Genomic DNA, 16,245 nt, shown 5'->3' with positions numbered 1-16,245 from the left:
TTCATAACAATATATCATTCACAATCCACCAATGGTACATATACCCATTCATAACAATATATCATTCACAAATCTAGGCTACTTATCAAATGCGCCCACATATATTTCATTCCAAAACGAATATAGCATTTAAATATCAATTTTTCACTTTTCAAACAGTGTTAACCGGTTAACGCATATGGTTAATCCGTTAACGCGACACAGAATGCACTTCCTGGCAATTTTCAACAGTGTTAACCGGTTAACACATTTGGTTAACTGGTTAACGCAAGACAGAATACAATTCTAACAGGTTTTCAACAGTGTTAACCGGTCAACGCCTGGGGTTAACCGGTTAACACAAAACAGAATGTTATTCCTGCGTTAACACAAAACAGAATGCAGAATTTCCTGCGTTTTTCGTCGTTGGAGGACCTTCGGACCTCCGATTTCAATTCTGTAAAAAGCCAAACGTTCAGAAAATTATAACTCACACAATACTCTCAACATATAACGTTAATTTGCAGTTTTAACACAATCAATCACCACAACTCAAGAATAATCATCAAAACCTAATAATTTCAAACAACCATACAAAATTAGGGATTTTAACCTAAACATACATCTACCCATTGACCCGATCATACTAACCCATAATAACAAGGATTCCCCCCTTACCTCTTCGATTTTCTGGAAACCCTAGCTCCTCTCTTGTTCTTCCCCTCTTCTCCTTACTTTTCCTCTTCTCTTTCTCTATTGCCTTCAATTGATTAAATGAATCCTAATTCTCACTCCCTTCACCTCTTATATACTAGTGTTATATTTGGGCTTAAAGAGTGATACCTCTAATTTAATTAATAGGCCCAATAAGACTTAATATTTAAATATCTCTATTTAATTCAAATAAATTAAACCAACACAACATACACACTAAGTTAATTACTATAATTATTTAAGTATATCTCATATCAACTAAATAATTAATTAACACACCAAATTAATTAATATAATCAATTATTATACAACCTAACAACCAATTAATTAATTAACACTCCAATAAAATAAAATAAAATATAATAGTAATAATATAATAATTAAATACTAAAATTGGGTTGTTACAGAATCCATCGGAGTAACCTGGGCTTAGCATCTTTTTTGCTTAATAGGTAACGAATGGCAGCATGATCAGTGTAAACTATAATTTTTGCTCCTACTAGATAAGATCTAAATTTGTCTATAGCGAAAACTACAGCGAGTAATTCTTTTTCAGTTGTTGCATAGTTAAGTTGGGCAGCGTCTAGGGTTCTACTGGCATAATAAATGGCATGTAATTTTTTATCTTTCCTTTGTCCTAGAACAGCTCCAACCGTATAATCACTAGCATCGTACATTATCTCAAAAGGTTCTGACCAATCAGGTGGTTTCATAATAGGTGCTGATATTAGTGCTTGCTTAAAAGATTAAATGCGTCATTATATTTTCCATCGAAAATGAATTCAGCATCTTTCATTAAAAGTTCAGTTAAAGGTTTAGTTATTTTGGAGAAGTCCTTGATAAAACGCCGGTAGAATCCAGCGTGTCCAAGAAAGCTTCGGACTTCTCTGATAGTTTTGGATGGTTTTAGGTTTTCTATAACTTCTATTTTAGCTCTATCTACCTCTATACCTTTTTCAGAAACTATATGTCCTAAAACAATTCCTTCGGTTACCATGAAATGACACTTTTCCCAGTTTAGCACGAGGTTCACCTCCACGCATCTCTCCAGGATTTTCTCAAGATTAGCAAGACAATTGTGGAAATCAAATCCGCAAACCGAGAAATCATCCATAAACACTTCTATGATACCATCTAGGTAATCTGCGAAGATAGACATCATGCAGCGTTGGAAAGTAGCTGGGGCATTACAGAGGCCGAATGACATTCATCTGTAGGCAAAAGTTCTATAAAGGCATGTAAAGGTAGTTTTTTCTTGATCTTCGGGGTGGATAGGTATTTGGAAGAATCCAGAGTATCCATCTAGATAGCAGAAGTAAGAGTGTATGGCTAGACGCTCCAACATCTGGTCTATAAATGGTAAAGGGAAATGATCCTTCCTGGTTGCTTTATTTAATTTTGTATAATCTATACACATCCTCCATCATCCTTCTAAACGTTTTGCTACATGTTCGCCTTTATCGTTTTACACGACTGTGATGCCTCCCTTTTTAGGTACTACATGCACATGACTCACCCACTTACTATCCGAGATCTGGTAGATTATACCTGCCTCAAGTAACTTAAGAACTTCCTTTTTAACAACATCACTCATTATAGGGTTTATTCTTCTCTGATGTTCTCTGGAGGGTTTTGAATCTTCTTCGAGCGAAATCCGATGCATGCATACGGATGGGCTTATACCTTTCAGGTCAGAGATATTATATCCTAAGGCTGAGGGATATCTTCGTAAAACGTCTAAAAGTTGGTTCATTTCCTCTTGGCTCAAGGTAGCACTGACTATAACTGGACGGTTCATCTCTTCATCGAGGAACTCATATGTCAGATTCTTAGGCAGTTCCTTAAGTTCTAAGGTTGGTTTCTTAGGGCATGGCATAGGATCTGGGGTAAGGGATAAACATTCATAAAGGTTATCATCGATGTAGGGTTTTCTAAAGTCATCATCTTCCATTATGAGAGTTGATGGCAACTTAATTGTTTTTATGATTTCTTCTTGTTCTAATTCCCTAACACATTCATCAATGATATCTAAGGCATAACACGCGTCTCCCATCACAGGTTCCATAAGAAATTTCGAAAGTATAAATTCTATTTTCTCGTCACCTACCTCAAAGGTCAACTTTCCTCTCTTGACATCTATTATGGCTCCTGCAGTTGATAAGAATGGTCTACCTAGAAGGATTGGTATATCATTGTCCTCTTTGATGTCCATGACAACGAAATCAGTAGGGATAAATAACTGACATATCCTAACAGGGACATCTTCAAAAATGCCTATCGGATACTTAACAGATCTATCGGCTAACTGAAGTTACATCTTAGTAGGTTGTAATTCTCCTAAGTTTAACCTCTCACAAACCGCTAAAGGCATTAAGCTCACACTAGCTCCTAAGTCTAGAAAAGCTTTTTGGATGACATGACTACCCAAAAGACAAGGAATGGATAAATTTCCAAGATCTTTATCTTTTTTGGCTAACTTATTCTCGAAAATAGAATTGCATTCCAAGGGTTTTGGATCGTCAAGTCTACGTTTGTTGGTAAGGATGTCTTTGAGAAACTTTGCATAAGAAGGTATTTGGGTGATGGATTCTGTGAAAGGTATTTCTACATGAAGTTTTTCTATAACTTTAATAAATTTTTGATACTGGTTATTGATCTGGGTTTGTTTGAGTCTTTGCGGATATGGTATAGGTGGTTTATATGGCGGGGGTGGTACATAAGTTTTATCTTTAGGTTTTTCTCCTTTTTCTTGACCTTCCTGTTTTTCAGATTCCTCTGGTTCCTTTACTTCGTCCGTGGGTTTGGTATATTCCTTAGAAGTTTCGGGTTCTCTCAATCTTGGGTTTGGTGGCTCATCATAAGCGTTCCCACTTCGTAAGGTAATGCCATTGGCTTGCCCTCTCGGATTTTGTTGAGCTTGTCCAGGGAACTCTCCTCCAAGTTTGGTCTGGGGGGCTTGGTTTAAAGCTACCTGAGAGATCTGGGTTTCAAGCATCTTGGTATGAGTAACTATTTGGTCAACCTTGGTTCCTAACTGGGTAATTAGTTCATTAACGTGAATGTTCTGGTTCATGAACTCTTTGTTTTGTTGGGTTTGAGCAGTGATAAAATTTTCCATAATTTTCTCAAGGCTCAGCTTTGGTGGTACAGGTTGCATAGGTTGATTTGATCTTGGGGCTTGATAACCTGATTGTCTCGGAGGTGCATTATTTTGGATAGGGTTATTGTTTTTATAGGAGAAGTTCAGGTGATTCCTCCATCCAGGGTTATAGATATTCGAGTATGGGTTCCCTTGGGTGTAGTTCACTTGCTCAGAGTGGGTTTCGTTTAATAGACTGCATTCTGCAAATTGGTGTCCTTTGGTTCCACATATCTCACAATCCGACGAAACTGCGGCTACAATATTCGGGTTTATGCACATATGCTCGACCTTAAGGGCTAATGCGTCTATTTTAGCTTGCATCATGTTTATAGATCTTAGTTCATGCACTCCTCCTTGGGCTTCCTTCTTCTCAACTGTCGCTCGTTCGACTCCCCATGATTGATGGTTTTGAGCCATATCTTCAATGAGGGCACTAGCTTCAGGATAAGGTTTGTTCATCAGTGCACCGCTTGCGGCAGCATCGATGGTCATCTTAGTGTTATAGTGAAGTCCATTATAGAAGGTTTGAATGATCAACCAATTTTCTAAACCATGATGTGGGCATGCTCTTAACAACTCTTTATATCTCTCCCAAGCTTCGAACAACGATTCTCCTTGGTTTTGGGTAAATCTAGTTATATGATTTCGAAGAACGGAGGTCTTACTCAGGGGAAAGTATCTAGCAAGGAATACTCTTCTAAGGTTATCCCAAGTCGTAATGGAATTGGGTGGAAGGGAATCTAACCATGATAGGGCTTTATCTCTGAGGGAAAAAGGGAATAATCTTAAACGTATTGCCTCAGGAGAAGCTCCATTGGTTTTAAAAGTGTCTGCTAATTGGAGAAAGATTTTTAAATGTTGGTTTGGGTTCTCAGTAGCGAGACCTGCGAATTGTCTTTGTTGCACTAGTTGCAACAGGGAGGGTTTAAGTTCGAAATTATTGGTTGGGATGGTTGGGTTAACTATACTAGAAATAAGTTCTTCGTTAGATGGTTGGGCGAAGTCCTTAAGAGGTCTTTGGTTTTGATCTTCGGCCATAGCTCTCCAAATTCTATGAAAGAATAAACGTGCACGAGCGTAACATTCAGGTTCCTCCAGAGGGTATACTAAGCTTCCGGTGCTGCGAGTTCTTCGCATTGACAAGCGGGAAATAACCTAAGTCTAAACGATATAACTACAGGGTAATGAAATTTGACGAAATTGGTCCTCGGCAATGGCGCCAAAAACTTGATGCGTGCTTTTTGCAAAGTATACGAGCGCGTCAGAGTAATATAAAAGATTGTCGAATCCATAGAGACCAAGTGTCAATCCATCGTTATCTATTGTTATGGTGTTTATCAAAGGTAATCAAAAATAGGGGTTTTTAGAGTGTGCAATGAAAAGTAAAGTGTTGAATAAAGTTCAATTAATAAAGACAGGCTCGAATGTAATTCACATAATCAATTAATAATCCAAGTACTTGCTAATAGAACTACTTATGGGCAGTGTTTCCTACTTTGAAAAGAACCAATTTAACAGGAACTGTCGCTTTCGCGTATTCAGAACCGAGTTGTACTCCCTAATCAAACCCTCTTATTGTCACTTATAAAAAGGCGCGCATTGCGTTAGAGTAGTAAACCTATTTTTAAGAAATATAGTATCTTGACTAAGTTGAAAAGTATTTTAACCTGGATTTCTTAACCAAAAGAGGTTCTCACGAACCAGAATCTAAACTTATAAACGCGTCCGAAAATAGTTTTAAAATCTCTTTTCTTCTTAAGTTAAAAACTCCTAATGAACTAAACAAAGCGCTTTCGCTGTTTTTGAAATAGTTAAAAACAATTAAGTTTAAAAAGACGTTGAACGGCTTTCGATCTTACCCAACGGAGATTAAGTGCGGGAAAACTTAAGTTGAAAGTTAAAATAGCCCTTAAGTGTTTCTACAAACAATTGTATGGATTATCGGTTCAATTACGATCCTTACATTCTAACCTTATAGATTTAGTTAGACATGGTAAAGTAAAGGTGCGTTTAAATTTAAATAAAAGTAGTGCGAGTGCGGAAAGTAAATAAAAGTAGTGCGAGTGCGGAAAGTAAATAAAAGTAGTGCGAGTGCGGAAAGTAAATAAAAGTAGTGAGGGTGCGAGAAATAAATAAAGTAGTGCGAGTGAGGGGAATAAATAAAGTAAAGCGAGTGCGAAAAATAAATAAAGTAAAGCGAGTGCAGGAAAATAAATAAAGTAAAGCGAGTGCATGAAATAAATAAAGTAAAGCGAGTGCAGGAAATAAATAGATAAAGATAAGGCAATAAAAACCTGCTCCAATCAGAGGGTTGAATTAAATGCGAAGCGGAAATGAAAATGGCGGCAGGATTAACTTCCTTCCAAAGTGCTCCAAACTCGATTACAGACTCGATCACAGACTTGATTACACAATTGTGGTAACACCCCAATGCGAAGAGATTACCACTTTAAAATACTGAATATATGCCTAAGTGAAACTAAGTTTGCTCTAAGTTTGCCTCTGCTCTAAGTTTGGATCATTAAACAAATGAAAACGAGTCTGTATTTATAGGCAAGTAAAATATTGGAAATGACAAGGATGCCCTTTAGTTTGAAAATGGGAGGGAAAACTTTTCCTCTTGTGGCGCCCGCCACAAGTCCATGGCGCCCGCCATAAGGCCAAATTGTGGCGCCTTAGTGTAAGTAGTGGGGAACGTGGCAGTTGAGGGAAGTTGAGCTATGACACATCATGGCAGGGTCCATGGCGCCAACCACAGTAGGAGCCACAAGTGTAAAATGCTGAATTTTAGGGTTTTTAGCTCATTTTCACTCCTTTTCTCGATCGGGGCTCCGATTAAAGTAAAAACCTGAAAACAAAGAGAAACATAGTAATAACATAACAAAATGACAATAAAACAACTAAAATGCATGTGAAATCCGAGTCGAAAATAAGGTGAATTTCAGTGTCATCAATGTAGAGTCGAGTTCTTTATTGTTGATCAAACATTATCCGTAACTGGATAACCATAAAGACAGTTGATGGGTACTCCACGAAGCATGTTGAGAGACATGAGTGACCTAGATGGAATTTGTCCATCCTGCGTAACATGATAAATGTCTAAGGGCCGAATATTGAACTGGAGAAGGATGACACGGTCTATGCCTTATATTCAATATAGACAAAAGGGCAAAAAGGATAATTGTATACACAAGTATTATCACAAAAAGGGATTTATCATATCACATAACATTTTCATGTCTTGGATAGCAGTGATGTGTTGCTAGATACCGCTCATTGTTTATTATGTTAAATACGTGATTTAATATGATTACAAATATCGTGAAAACCTATAGGGTCACACACAAAAGGATGGATTGATGAGAGACAGAGTAAATAAGGAACACCGTAAGGTATGATTCACTTAAGTGAAATGTAGAACATCGTAAGTCACTGTGCACTTAAGTAGAATACGAAATCTGATAAGATACCATACACTTAAATGATTTTCAATATACCATAAGATATGGGCCACATACACTTAAGTGGACTTTTTAGCTTGCAGCCCACACAAGTGGTTCTATAAATAGAACCCTTGTGCCGAATCATTTCACTTGATGAAATTCCGTTTCTCTCTCTCTCTCTCTCTCTCTCTCTCTCTCTCTCTCTCTTACTCACTCAAAGCCTTCATTCGTAGCAGCTAACATTGAGACTGAAGGAATCCGTTCATGTGGACTGAGTAGAAGCATTGCCACTATTCAAGCCTGTGATCACTCCTCAGATCTGCATTAAAGGTTTCAATCACCACAAGAGTAACAGTTTCTATCACTGGTCATGCCCATTCATAAGGATCCCTAAAGGAAAAATTTTAATTTTCGCTGTGTTTTGGATCGCAATTTTCCTTCAGTGGTACCAGAGCCACTTACGAAACCATGCATCTGAAAGTTGTTTATTTTCTGTAATAATATGATTAAAAGACAAAATGAATTAAATAATAAACGAGTAATTAAATTTGGCATCATGTGTGTATGATTTGGATGATTGATGTTGACTATGCTTCTGAATCCGACGTTAGTATGGTGAAGCAGCGATACATCGATCGTCCATAGGTTACACAAATGAGATCGATAAATTTATATATATGATATAAGTAATTCTGATGCAAAATATGGTATATATGATATACTATTCATATTTCATTCATTTAAACACTTAATCATTGTTATTCCTTTGAGCGATCAATGGTCATTTGCTTCGGAATCAAACATTAGTATGGTGAAGAAATGACGTGTTGATCAATCATACTGAATTATCAATCGAGGTGTGTTTGACGGTATAAATTTGCTACATTAGGGTTTATAACAGTACAAGGATGATGATGTCAAAGAGTTATGCGATTAGGGTTGTGACTGCACAAGAGTTGTGCTTTAAAGCATCAAGTGTTGATGTGAAAAATAACATCGGTTTCAAATGAATTGTTCATTAAAATTTTGCATCGGTGTGCTTCCCCCTTAACCCTCGTTCGTTGAACGGTCAGCGAAACCACTGTCCGCTGATCGGGCAGCGGAACCCCTAGCTAACTCTGCGTAGTGTGATCAATTACCGAAAAATTTGGTTTATTTAATTAACAGAATTTAAATTAATAATAATAATGTATTTATTATTATTGTCTTGTGGTGATCATTTATGGCCTTAGTTTTTCTTTATTTTGTTTTTGGGATTTTAAAATAAGGCCTGCGTGTCGTGCCTCTCTTTTAATCTCTAAATGTAACTTTTTTTCTCATCTCACTCCCTCATATGTAAAACGAGTTTCTTTTATGTAATGTAATATTATGAAGAAATAGAAGAATACAATATCAAAGGAGGACAACCTTGAAGATCTTGCTCGGAGAAGCTTAGATCGTTATTAGGTTAGCTTAGGTTCTCGCATTGGCTTGGGAGAATAATTGTGCTAGGGGCCATAATTGTTTCATTTTGTATGTATGTTGATGCATATGAATGTATGTTGATGCATGTGAGATACGATTTATATGATAAATAAGTCGGTGAGATCAAAATAATTGCAAATTCCCTCAAATAAAGTATAAAGTTTATGCTTTCCAAGTTTTAGCACTCATCAAGACTAGTATCGAATAATGTAGGTTTCGCCTACGCGAGATGCATGTTCTATATTAGTAATGTGCGATGGGATAATTGTAATATCCAATTGCTAAAACAATGGGTCAAACTTAACTAAACAAGTTATAATAAGATTATATACGTTTAGAAGCAATAGTTGGAAATGATCCATATGATAGATTGGAATAAGGAGTTGTTCACCAAACTAAAATATTTCAGAGTTGTATTAGATATAATTGGAAGGAGTTCCTACCTAAATAACCTAGTTTTGTGTACTCTGCCTACGCGTACTTAAAACTAAGTGAAATGTGGATCTCGACCCACTAGAAAATCTTCCAAAGGGATTTTTCGAATCAAATGGTGAGGGTCATTTGTTTTGAGTAAACTAGTGGGAGCATATTTAATTAAAGGCCTAATTAAATATGTTATTTTAATGATACTTATATTTTCATATTTTTCACGTAGATTAGCATGACAACAACCACCTCTAAAAACATTTTGCGATCAATCCTTGATAAGGAAAAATTGTCTGGGACAAATTTTCTGGATTGGCACCGAAATTTGAGGATTATCCTCAAGCATGATAAAAAGTTGTATGTCTTGGAGAAACCTGTTTCTAAAGAGGAACCTCATAGTTATGCATCTAAGGTAGAAAGAGATGCTTATAAGAATCATGTCGATGATGCCAATGAAGTTGCTTGCCTCATGAAGGTAGAGAAAAATAAGAAGGGGGGGGGGGATGAATTGTTTTCACTGAGAATAAAAACTTTTAGCAACGTTACACACACAAAGGTAATAAAAAAAACACAGAAGTTTATCCTGGTCGCTTGAAAGTTAAAGTTACTCTAGTCCACCCGGCCAAGGTGATTTCGCCCTCAATAAAGGCTTAATCCAATAATCTAGAAAGATTACAACAATCGTCTAAAAGTTTAACAATATCTTAGCCCTCTCAAGTATACAGACTTCACAGGTCACTTGAGGAATTGCAATAACTATTGAGAATTACAAGAATGTGTTTGGTGCTTCTAGATAAGCAATATGAACACAATTAAAAAAAAAGATGATCAAAGATCACACTAAGAGTAGCAACTCGTGTGTGATAACTGAATTTTAAAATGACAAGAATTTAGTATATGATTCAAAGTGTATATGCATAATTCTTGTGTGATAGCTTCGTATCTTGGTATGATGATAGTTGGGCCTTTTATAGTGCTTGGAGATGATACCGTTGGAGAGAATATTGATGGTGATATCTTGCCAATAATGGGGCTTCATGACATTGATTTTCTTGACCTTTCCATAGCAGTTTTGGAATGTATTCAATATTATCCATATAGAGATTCATACCATACTTGGAATACTTCTTTGTTAAGTTACTGATTTTGATATGTCAGATGATCTGTTGGGCATGGATCAGAGTGAGCGGAAATCATAGTCTTTTCTCAGATCTTGTATTCTTCAGATAGTTATTTGTTGTGTCTTCTTTAGATGGTTCTTTGACTTATCTTCAGATGGAGCGTCTTTAGAGTCTACAAATGTTAATTCATCAGAGTCTTTGGATTTTACAGTAGTCTTCAGATTCTGTATGTGATTTTCTTGGATATGCTTGTGTTCAGCGTTAGATATGATTCATTCATTTCTTGATCAGTTGTTCTGGACTTTGTTTAACGTTAGATATTGTTTTATCAGATTCAGTTTTCCTTAGAGTCCTGCACACTTAGAAAATTTATTAGGGTACCAAATTTGTTTCATTTTTTGTTATCATCAAAACTTAGAGATAACTTGCAGAACCAAAATCTTGTTCTAACAATTTCCCCCTTTTTGATGATGACAAAAACTTCAGATATTGATGAAACAATGATACTTCACAAGATGGAAAGGAAAATGAATTAGAATCAGATACATTATGACTCCCCCTGAGATTAGCAAGCCCCCCTAAATCTGATACTTAGAGAGTTTAGAGTTTCTTACCAGAGTTTCTTATGTTGCTTAGCTTGTTTATCAGATATTAATTGATACATCCTATAAGAAAACTTAGACAACGAAATTTATTTAAAGTATTAGAATGTAAGTTGTGCATTATGAGAGTTAGATATTTATTTCATCAGAAGGCTATTTATTTATTTCTCCCCCTTTTTGTCAGACTATAAAAGAACATAAAAAGAGAAACACGTAGAACAAAACAAGGTTTTCATTAGATAAGATAAGAGAAATACAGATAAGAAAGCCTTAGAGGCAAAAGCACTTAGAGAAAAAAAGAAAAACAGAAGGCTTAGGGTGCCTAAGGGTTTGGAGGAGGAGGCATCCTCTGAAGTATCTGGGTGAGAAGGTTCTGGATGTTGGAGTTGACTTAATCTTGCATGTCAAGTCTGCCTCTCACAAGTTTTTTGTTCCTTCTGAAGTTCTTCCAGAGTCTAGAGCACCAACGGAGCAATGTTAGATGTCGATGACTCACCTCGAGTCAGAGCAACTCCAGTAGACTTTGCAGCTTCCTCTGCAGCAATATGTTCTGCTTCTTCAGTGTTAGCTTTAGCTTTTGCTTCAGCTTCTACAGTAGCAGCCTCTATAGAAGCTTTTTCCTCATCTTTTTTTCGTGCTTTTTCTTCAGCTTCCTTGACCAGAAGTGCCTCTAGTCTTTCCTTAGCTCCTCTTATGTAATTATTTCTGACTTGTTCAGAGATTCCTTTCAGCTTAAAGACCTCAAATGTCATCCATCTGAGAATTCCATTCCAGTGAGTCCTTACTTCAGAAGGATTGTCACTTAGACTGGATTGTTCAGATAGTTGTCTGAGCTTCACAGCTGAGCTTTATGAGAATAAAACAAATAATTCTTCTAGGGTTGGGAAGGTTGGTTCGGGTTTAGTGGTTAGAAGAATGGGTTCAGAGGGAATTTGAGTGGTTTTAGAAGGTTTAGTGGGAGGTTCAGAAGTTGGTAGAGTTATTAAGGGTGCTGAAGGAGGTGCGGAGAGAGATGGTGTATGTTCAGAGGTTTCTGGGATAGACGAGGTCTATTCAAAGTTGGTTGTGTCTTGGAGTTGAGTCAAGGTTGGAAAAGGAGGTTCAAGAATTTCTTGCTGATCAGAGTCAGAGGAAAGGTCATAGTATGAAGGAGAAGAAGGAGTGGACGAGGGAGGTGAAATGGGTTAATTGAAAAGTAAGGATTCAGATACGGGAAGTGTTGTGGTTATGAGGTCAAATTTTTATAGAATGGGTGAGGATGTGTTTGTTTCAGAATTGTGGGGTTCGTAGGGGAGTTGGGATGGAGATAGTGGGTTCAGAGGGAGAGTATGTAAGAGGTGGTTGAGGTAGGGAATATGATATTTGCTTAGACCCAGAAGGTAAATGAGCTTCAGAGAGAGATGACTTACTTGGAGCAGAGGAGTCTAGAGGCGCAAGCAGTTCTGCGTTGATGTAGATTCTCCAATCTTCAGAGTCTTCTTCTTTGACTTCCTCTCAGAGGTCTCTACTATCCTCTTCATGAAGTTAGATGGATGTTTTGGTAGCCAATCCATAGAAAAATTTGAAATGACAATACCTTGAGACGCCAGATCTTGAAGGTAATGAGCAATAACCTATGGGGGATCTATCTTAGAGAAAAGATACATTGCATGAGGTATCTTCCTCTGATCCTTCAGAGCATCCCAGGAAGTGTCCAATGTTGGTTTGACTAAGACTCTGTCAATGAACCCCATGCTCTTCAGATTTCTGGAATTCAGAGGCTTGCGAACATCTACCGTTACATATTCCATCATGTTGATGGAGATGAGATGCTCCACCATCCCACTTTCTATCAGGACGTCATAGATGAGCCTCCCCAGAGGGATACAATTTTTGGGTTTCATGTTGTTCCTTGTATCTCTGACTAAGTTCATAAGATATTTGAAGAGTAAGGAGGGCAGATTCAACTTGAATCCCTTGTGAAGGCAACACAGGATGCACTTCTGATATGTATTTATGTAGTCAGATGAATTTGATGATGGATGATGTTGGATAGTGCCCAGAATAATCTTCAACCAGAGCCTCAGATTCTGGTGAAGTTCCTTATTCTTGGAGGTTTTCCCTTCTAGGTTCTGATTAAAGATAATGGGGACTATCTCTTGGGACATGTATTTTTCCCTAGGGTTAATGTTGTAGATCCTTCTACCCCCAGTATTTTCCATGTCCAGAAGCTTGGTTGTTGACTTCTTTGTGATGACCATTTTTACCCCCAGGACGTAGGAGACAATGCAGTGGTCGTCGCAATCTGCAAATCTCTAGAATTCCTTTACAAGGAAGGTGTAAACTGGACCATAGAGTCTCTTGAAGTAATTTTCCCAACCTTGTTTCTCTAGTTCTTCAGTGAGATCAACATCGTTGCGCTTCAAGTTGTCAAAATCCACTAGCAGTTCACATAAAACTTCCAGCTTCTCAAATGGTGTTGCAAGGTTTATATGGGGGGATGGTAAAGAACGTGGGGTTCTTTGTAGGCGGTTATTGAGGTTGAAGAAGATTGAGTAGCAGATTGTTGTGGAGCTTCAACATGTTGTTCAGTAGCTTCTATTTACTGAGAATAAATGTAAACCTATTGTTATTGGGAATCCATTTGAAGTTTGGAGAAGATGAAGATTGTTGTTGTTGAAGAAGTTGTAGAGAACAACGAGCACAAGAGGGTTTTTGTAGGTTTGTGAGTGAAAAGTGTGAAAGTGAGAAATATGGAAAATATATATGCATAACCAATTAGCATGCAAAACGACTGCGTATTAAAATAATAGGAAACAAAAATAATAATTATTCTAGAAATCTGAGTTGACACGCTTAGGGAGAATTAAATGCAGTTAATGATGGTTGTCTAATCTCAAGAATATGCACGCTGCTCGAGGAGATCTCAACAGGTTGGCTCTTGAGTTCTGAGTTAGACAGTTGTCTAGAATATCCAAGGTCACACGTTCGAGAGACCACATGCTGATGTTTCTGACATTAAGAATACCAAAAGGTTTCTGATTCAGAAGGATTCTAATCCAGATAACATCTAACTAGTAGAAGGATCAGAACCATAACTGTATGACCTATAAATGATTCAGTCAGAGCCTATTTTAACAAATCAGAAGAGAAGCACGAGTTTGGAATCATTCTGGGCAATCTGCCATGTTTAAATGTTTCAGAATGAAGGAAAATCTATCTTCAGCCAAGGGTTTTGTGAAGATATTAGCCCATTGATGGTCAGTATCTATGAATTTTAAACTTATTATCCCTTTCTGAACATAGTCTCTGATAAAGTGAAGTTTAATTTCTATGCGCTTCGCTCTGGAATGCAAAATAGGGTTCTTACTTAAACATATGGCAGCAGTATTATCATAAAAGATAGAGATGTTACTCTCATATATCTGAAAGGTCCTTAAGTTGATTCTTCATCCAGAGCATCTGAGTGCTGCATAGTGAAGCTGAAATGTATTTTGCTTCTGCAATTGAGAATGAAATGGTTGATTATCTTTTGCTAGCCCAAGAAATGAGGTTTCTGTAAGACCCTAATTTTGACCCTAAGATCCCTCATGGCATCATGTTATTGCACAAGTGCATTGCCTCAAGGATCATAGCATGTTTGTCTCCTTAACCCTAGGGTTGGGACTTGCGTGAGTGGTTTGAGACCACCAAGCATACTTGTATTGTATATTATTGCTTTTATTATTTGAGTACTAACCAAAAGCACAAAAATATGTCACTAACTTTTTTTGTTTTGAAGCTCAAGTGATCATGTGCTCCAATGCTCCTAGGAGGCTCCTAAGCCCAATGAAATGGCTAGATGAAGATGAGAAAAAGCATGAAAATGGTCCACAAAGCTCATAATAATCATATATGTCTCCCAAAGTATCTCAATTTTCTAATTTGATCAAGATAACCCAAAGGGCTTGAGGATTTTTTTCCCAAGGAAACCTTAATTCAACTATGCTTTGACTGTGCCTTGCCCATGAAGCAATCTCAACCCCTGATCAAATTTAATCAAGGTAAGTTATTTCATTCATCATTTTATGCATATATGAGCATCTTTGAGGATCCTCAATCATTTATTCATCAAGATTGGAAGTTTGGCCTTGAGAAGTTGACCAGTCAAGTCATCTGACTAAACTGAACACCATTGAGATGTAACTTGTGATGTGTTTGTCAAAATGAAGAGGAAACCAAGATCAAAAATGTTCTTAATAACCATATGAACAACTTTCATGTTCATCAAAAATCCATTTAAAACTTGTAAGGTCATCATTCATTTCAAAACATTATAGGCCATTTTGACTGAAACCCTAATTCTGGGTCAACTTACCAAGGGCATAACTTCCTTAATTTTTATGATTTTGAGGTGAGACAAAATTAATTGGAAAGCTTGAGATGTCTACTTAAAAGGTTATGTTGGACAAAATTTCATAATCCTAAAATAAATACATGTGATAATACAAAACATTATAGGTCACATTGGACCTAATTCATTGAATTTGAAAAAGTACCCAACTTCAAATGCCTATAACTTTATCATAGAAACTCCAAATGATGAAAACTTTGAGTCTAAATTGATCACCTTGAAAATATATACAACTTTTATGTTGGAGGTGTTTCCATTTTAAGCTTGCATCATGCAAATAGAGGGGTTTGAATAGGCTTGCTTTTGGGTAAAAATTCCAAGGTGACTTAAACATGCTTTGTACCTAAATTTTCACAGCCAGTTTTCATTAATTTCCAAATTCCAAATGAGTTTTTGCCCAACATAACTTTTGTTCCTTATTTCAAGGGCTTTCCAACCATTACTCACATTACTTTTTTGGACTTACCATTGGTGAGTTTCGAAGAGCTCTTCATTTATGTACATTTTGGCATTTCATGTTATAACTTGGTATGCAAGCTAATTCCACTTCATGTACACGTCCAAATCCATTCCAAATGAACTCAGCATGGTTTTGCACCCATCATTGGGCCTCACACGCACCTATACAGGCCCATGCATATCCAATTTCAAATGCCATGCACACGAGGGAATCATGATACACATCCAATTTCAGCTATAAATAAACACTCCTTCTCATTCATTCATCAACCTTTTGGAGACCTGAAACGCTGCAGCATTGAAACCATAGCCATACCAAAGGAATTTTTCAGAATTTTTTCTCACTTTCGAGCTTGAAATTCAACATCATTAGTTGATCTTCAAAGCTTAATTCCTTAACCTTTCATCTCCACTGCATCCCTATAGCAAAGAGGAGCCAAGATCTTGAAGGTTTCGTGGTCTAAAGAGCTTCAATTCAGAGGGATACCTCCAAACTTTTTGGATCTAGAAATTGAAATTCAAT

At 36.9% G+C, this 16,245-nt stretch overlaps 1 protein-coding gene and 1 non-coding gene across 2 annotated transcripts in view; one reads left to right on the top strand and one right to left on the bottom strand.

Moving 5' to 3' along the window:
* The window catches only part of LOC127135902 (protein NRT1/ PTR FAMILY 4.5), a 57,882-nt gene extending 46,239 nt beyond the window's left edge, over window positions 1–11,643 (bottom strand). Inside the window, exon 1 of the mRNA XM_051062527.1 lies at window positions 11,388–11,643. Within this exon, the coding sequence (XP_050918484.1) occupies window positions 11,388–11,643 (256 nt within the window). The remainder of the gene's footprint in view (window positions 1–11,387) is intronic.
* LOC127077651 (small nucleolar RNA R71) lies at window positions 4,383–4,489 on the top strand. The gene has a single exon (XR_007787439.1). It is a non-coding gene; the product is annotated as a small nucleolar RNA R71 (small nucleolar RNA).
* Window positions 11,644–16,245: the final 4,602 nt, after the last annotated feature.

The sequence above is a fragment of the Lathyrus oleraceus genome, chromosome 4, assembly GCF_024323335.1.
Source record: "Lathyrus oleraceus cultivar Zhongwan6 chromosome 4, CAAS_Psat_ZW6_1.0, whole genome shotgun sequence".
Taxonomy (NCBI): domain Eukaryota; kingdom Viridiplantae; phylum Streptophyta; class Magnoliopsida; order Fabales; family Fabaceae; genus Lathyrus; species Lathyrus oleraceus.
Note: the sequence above shows the minus strand (reverse complement) of the source record. Positions and strands in the feature narration are given on the sequence as shown.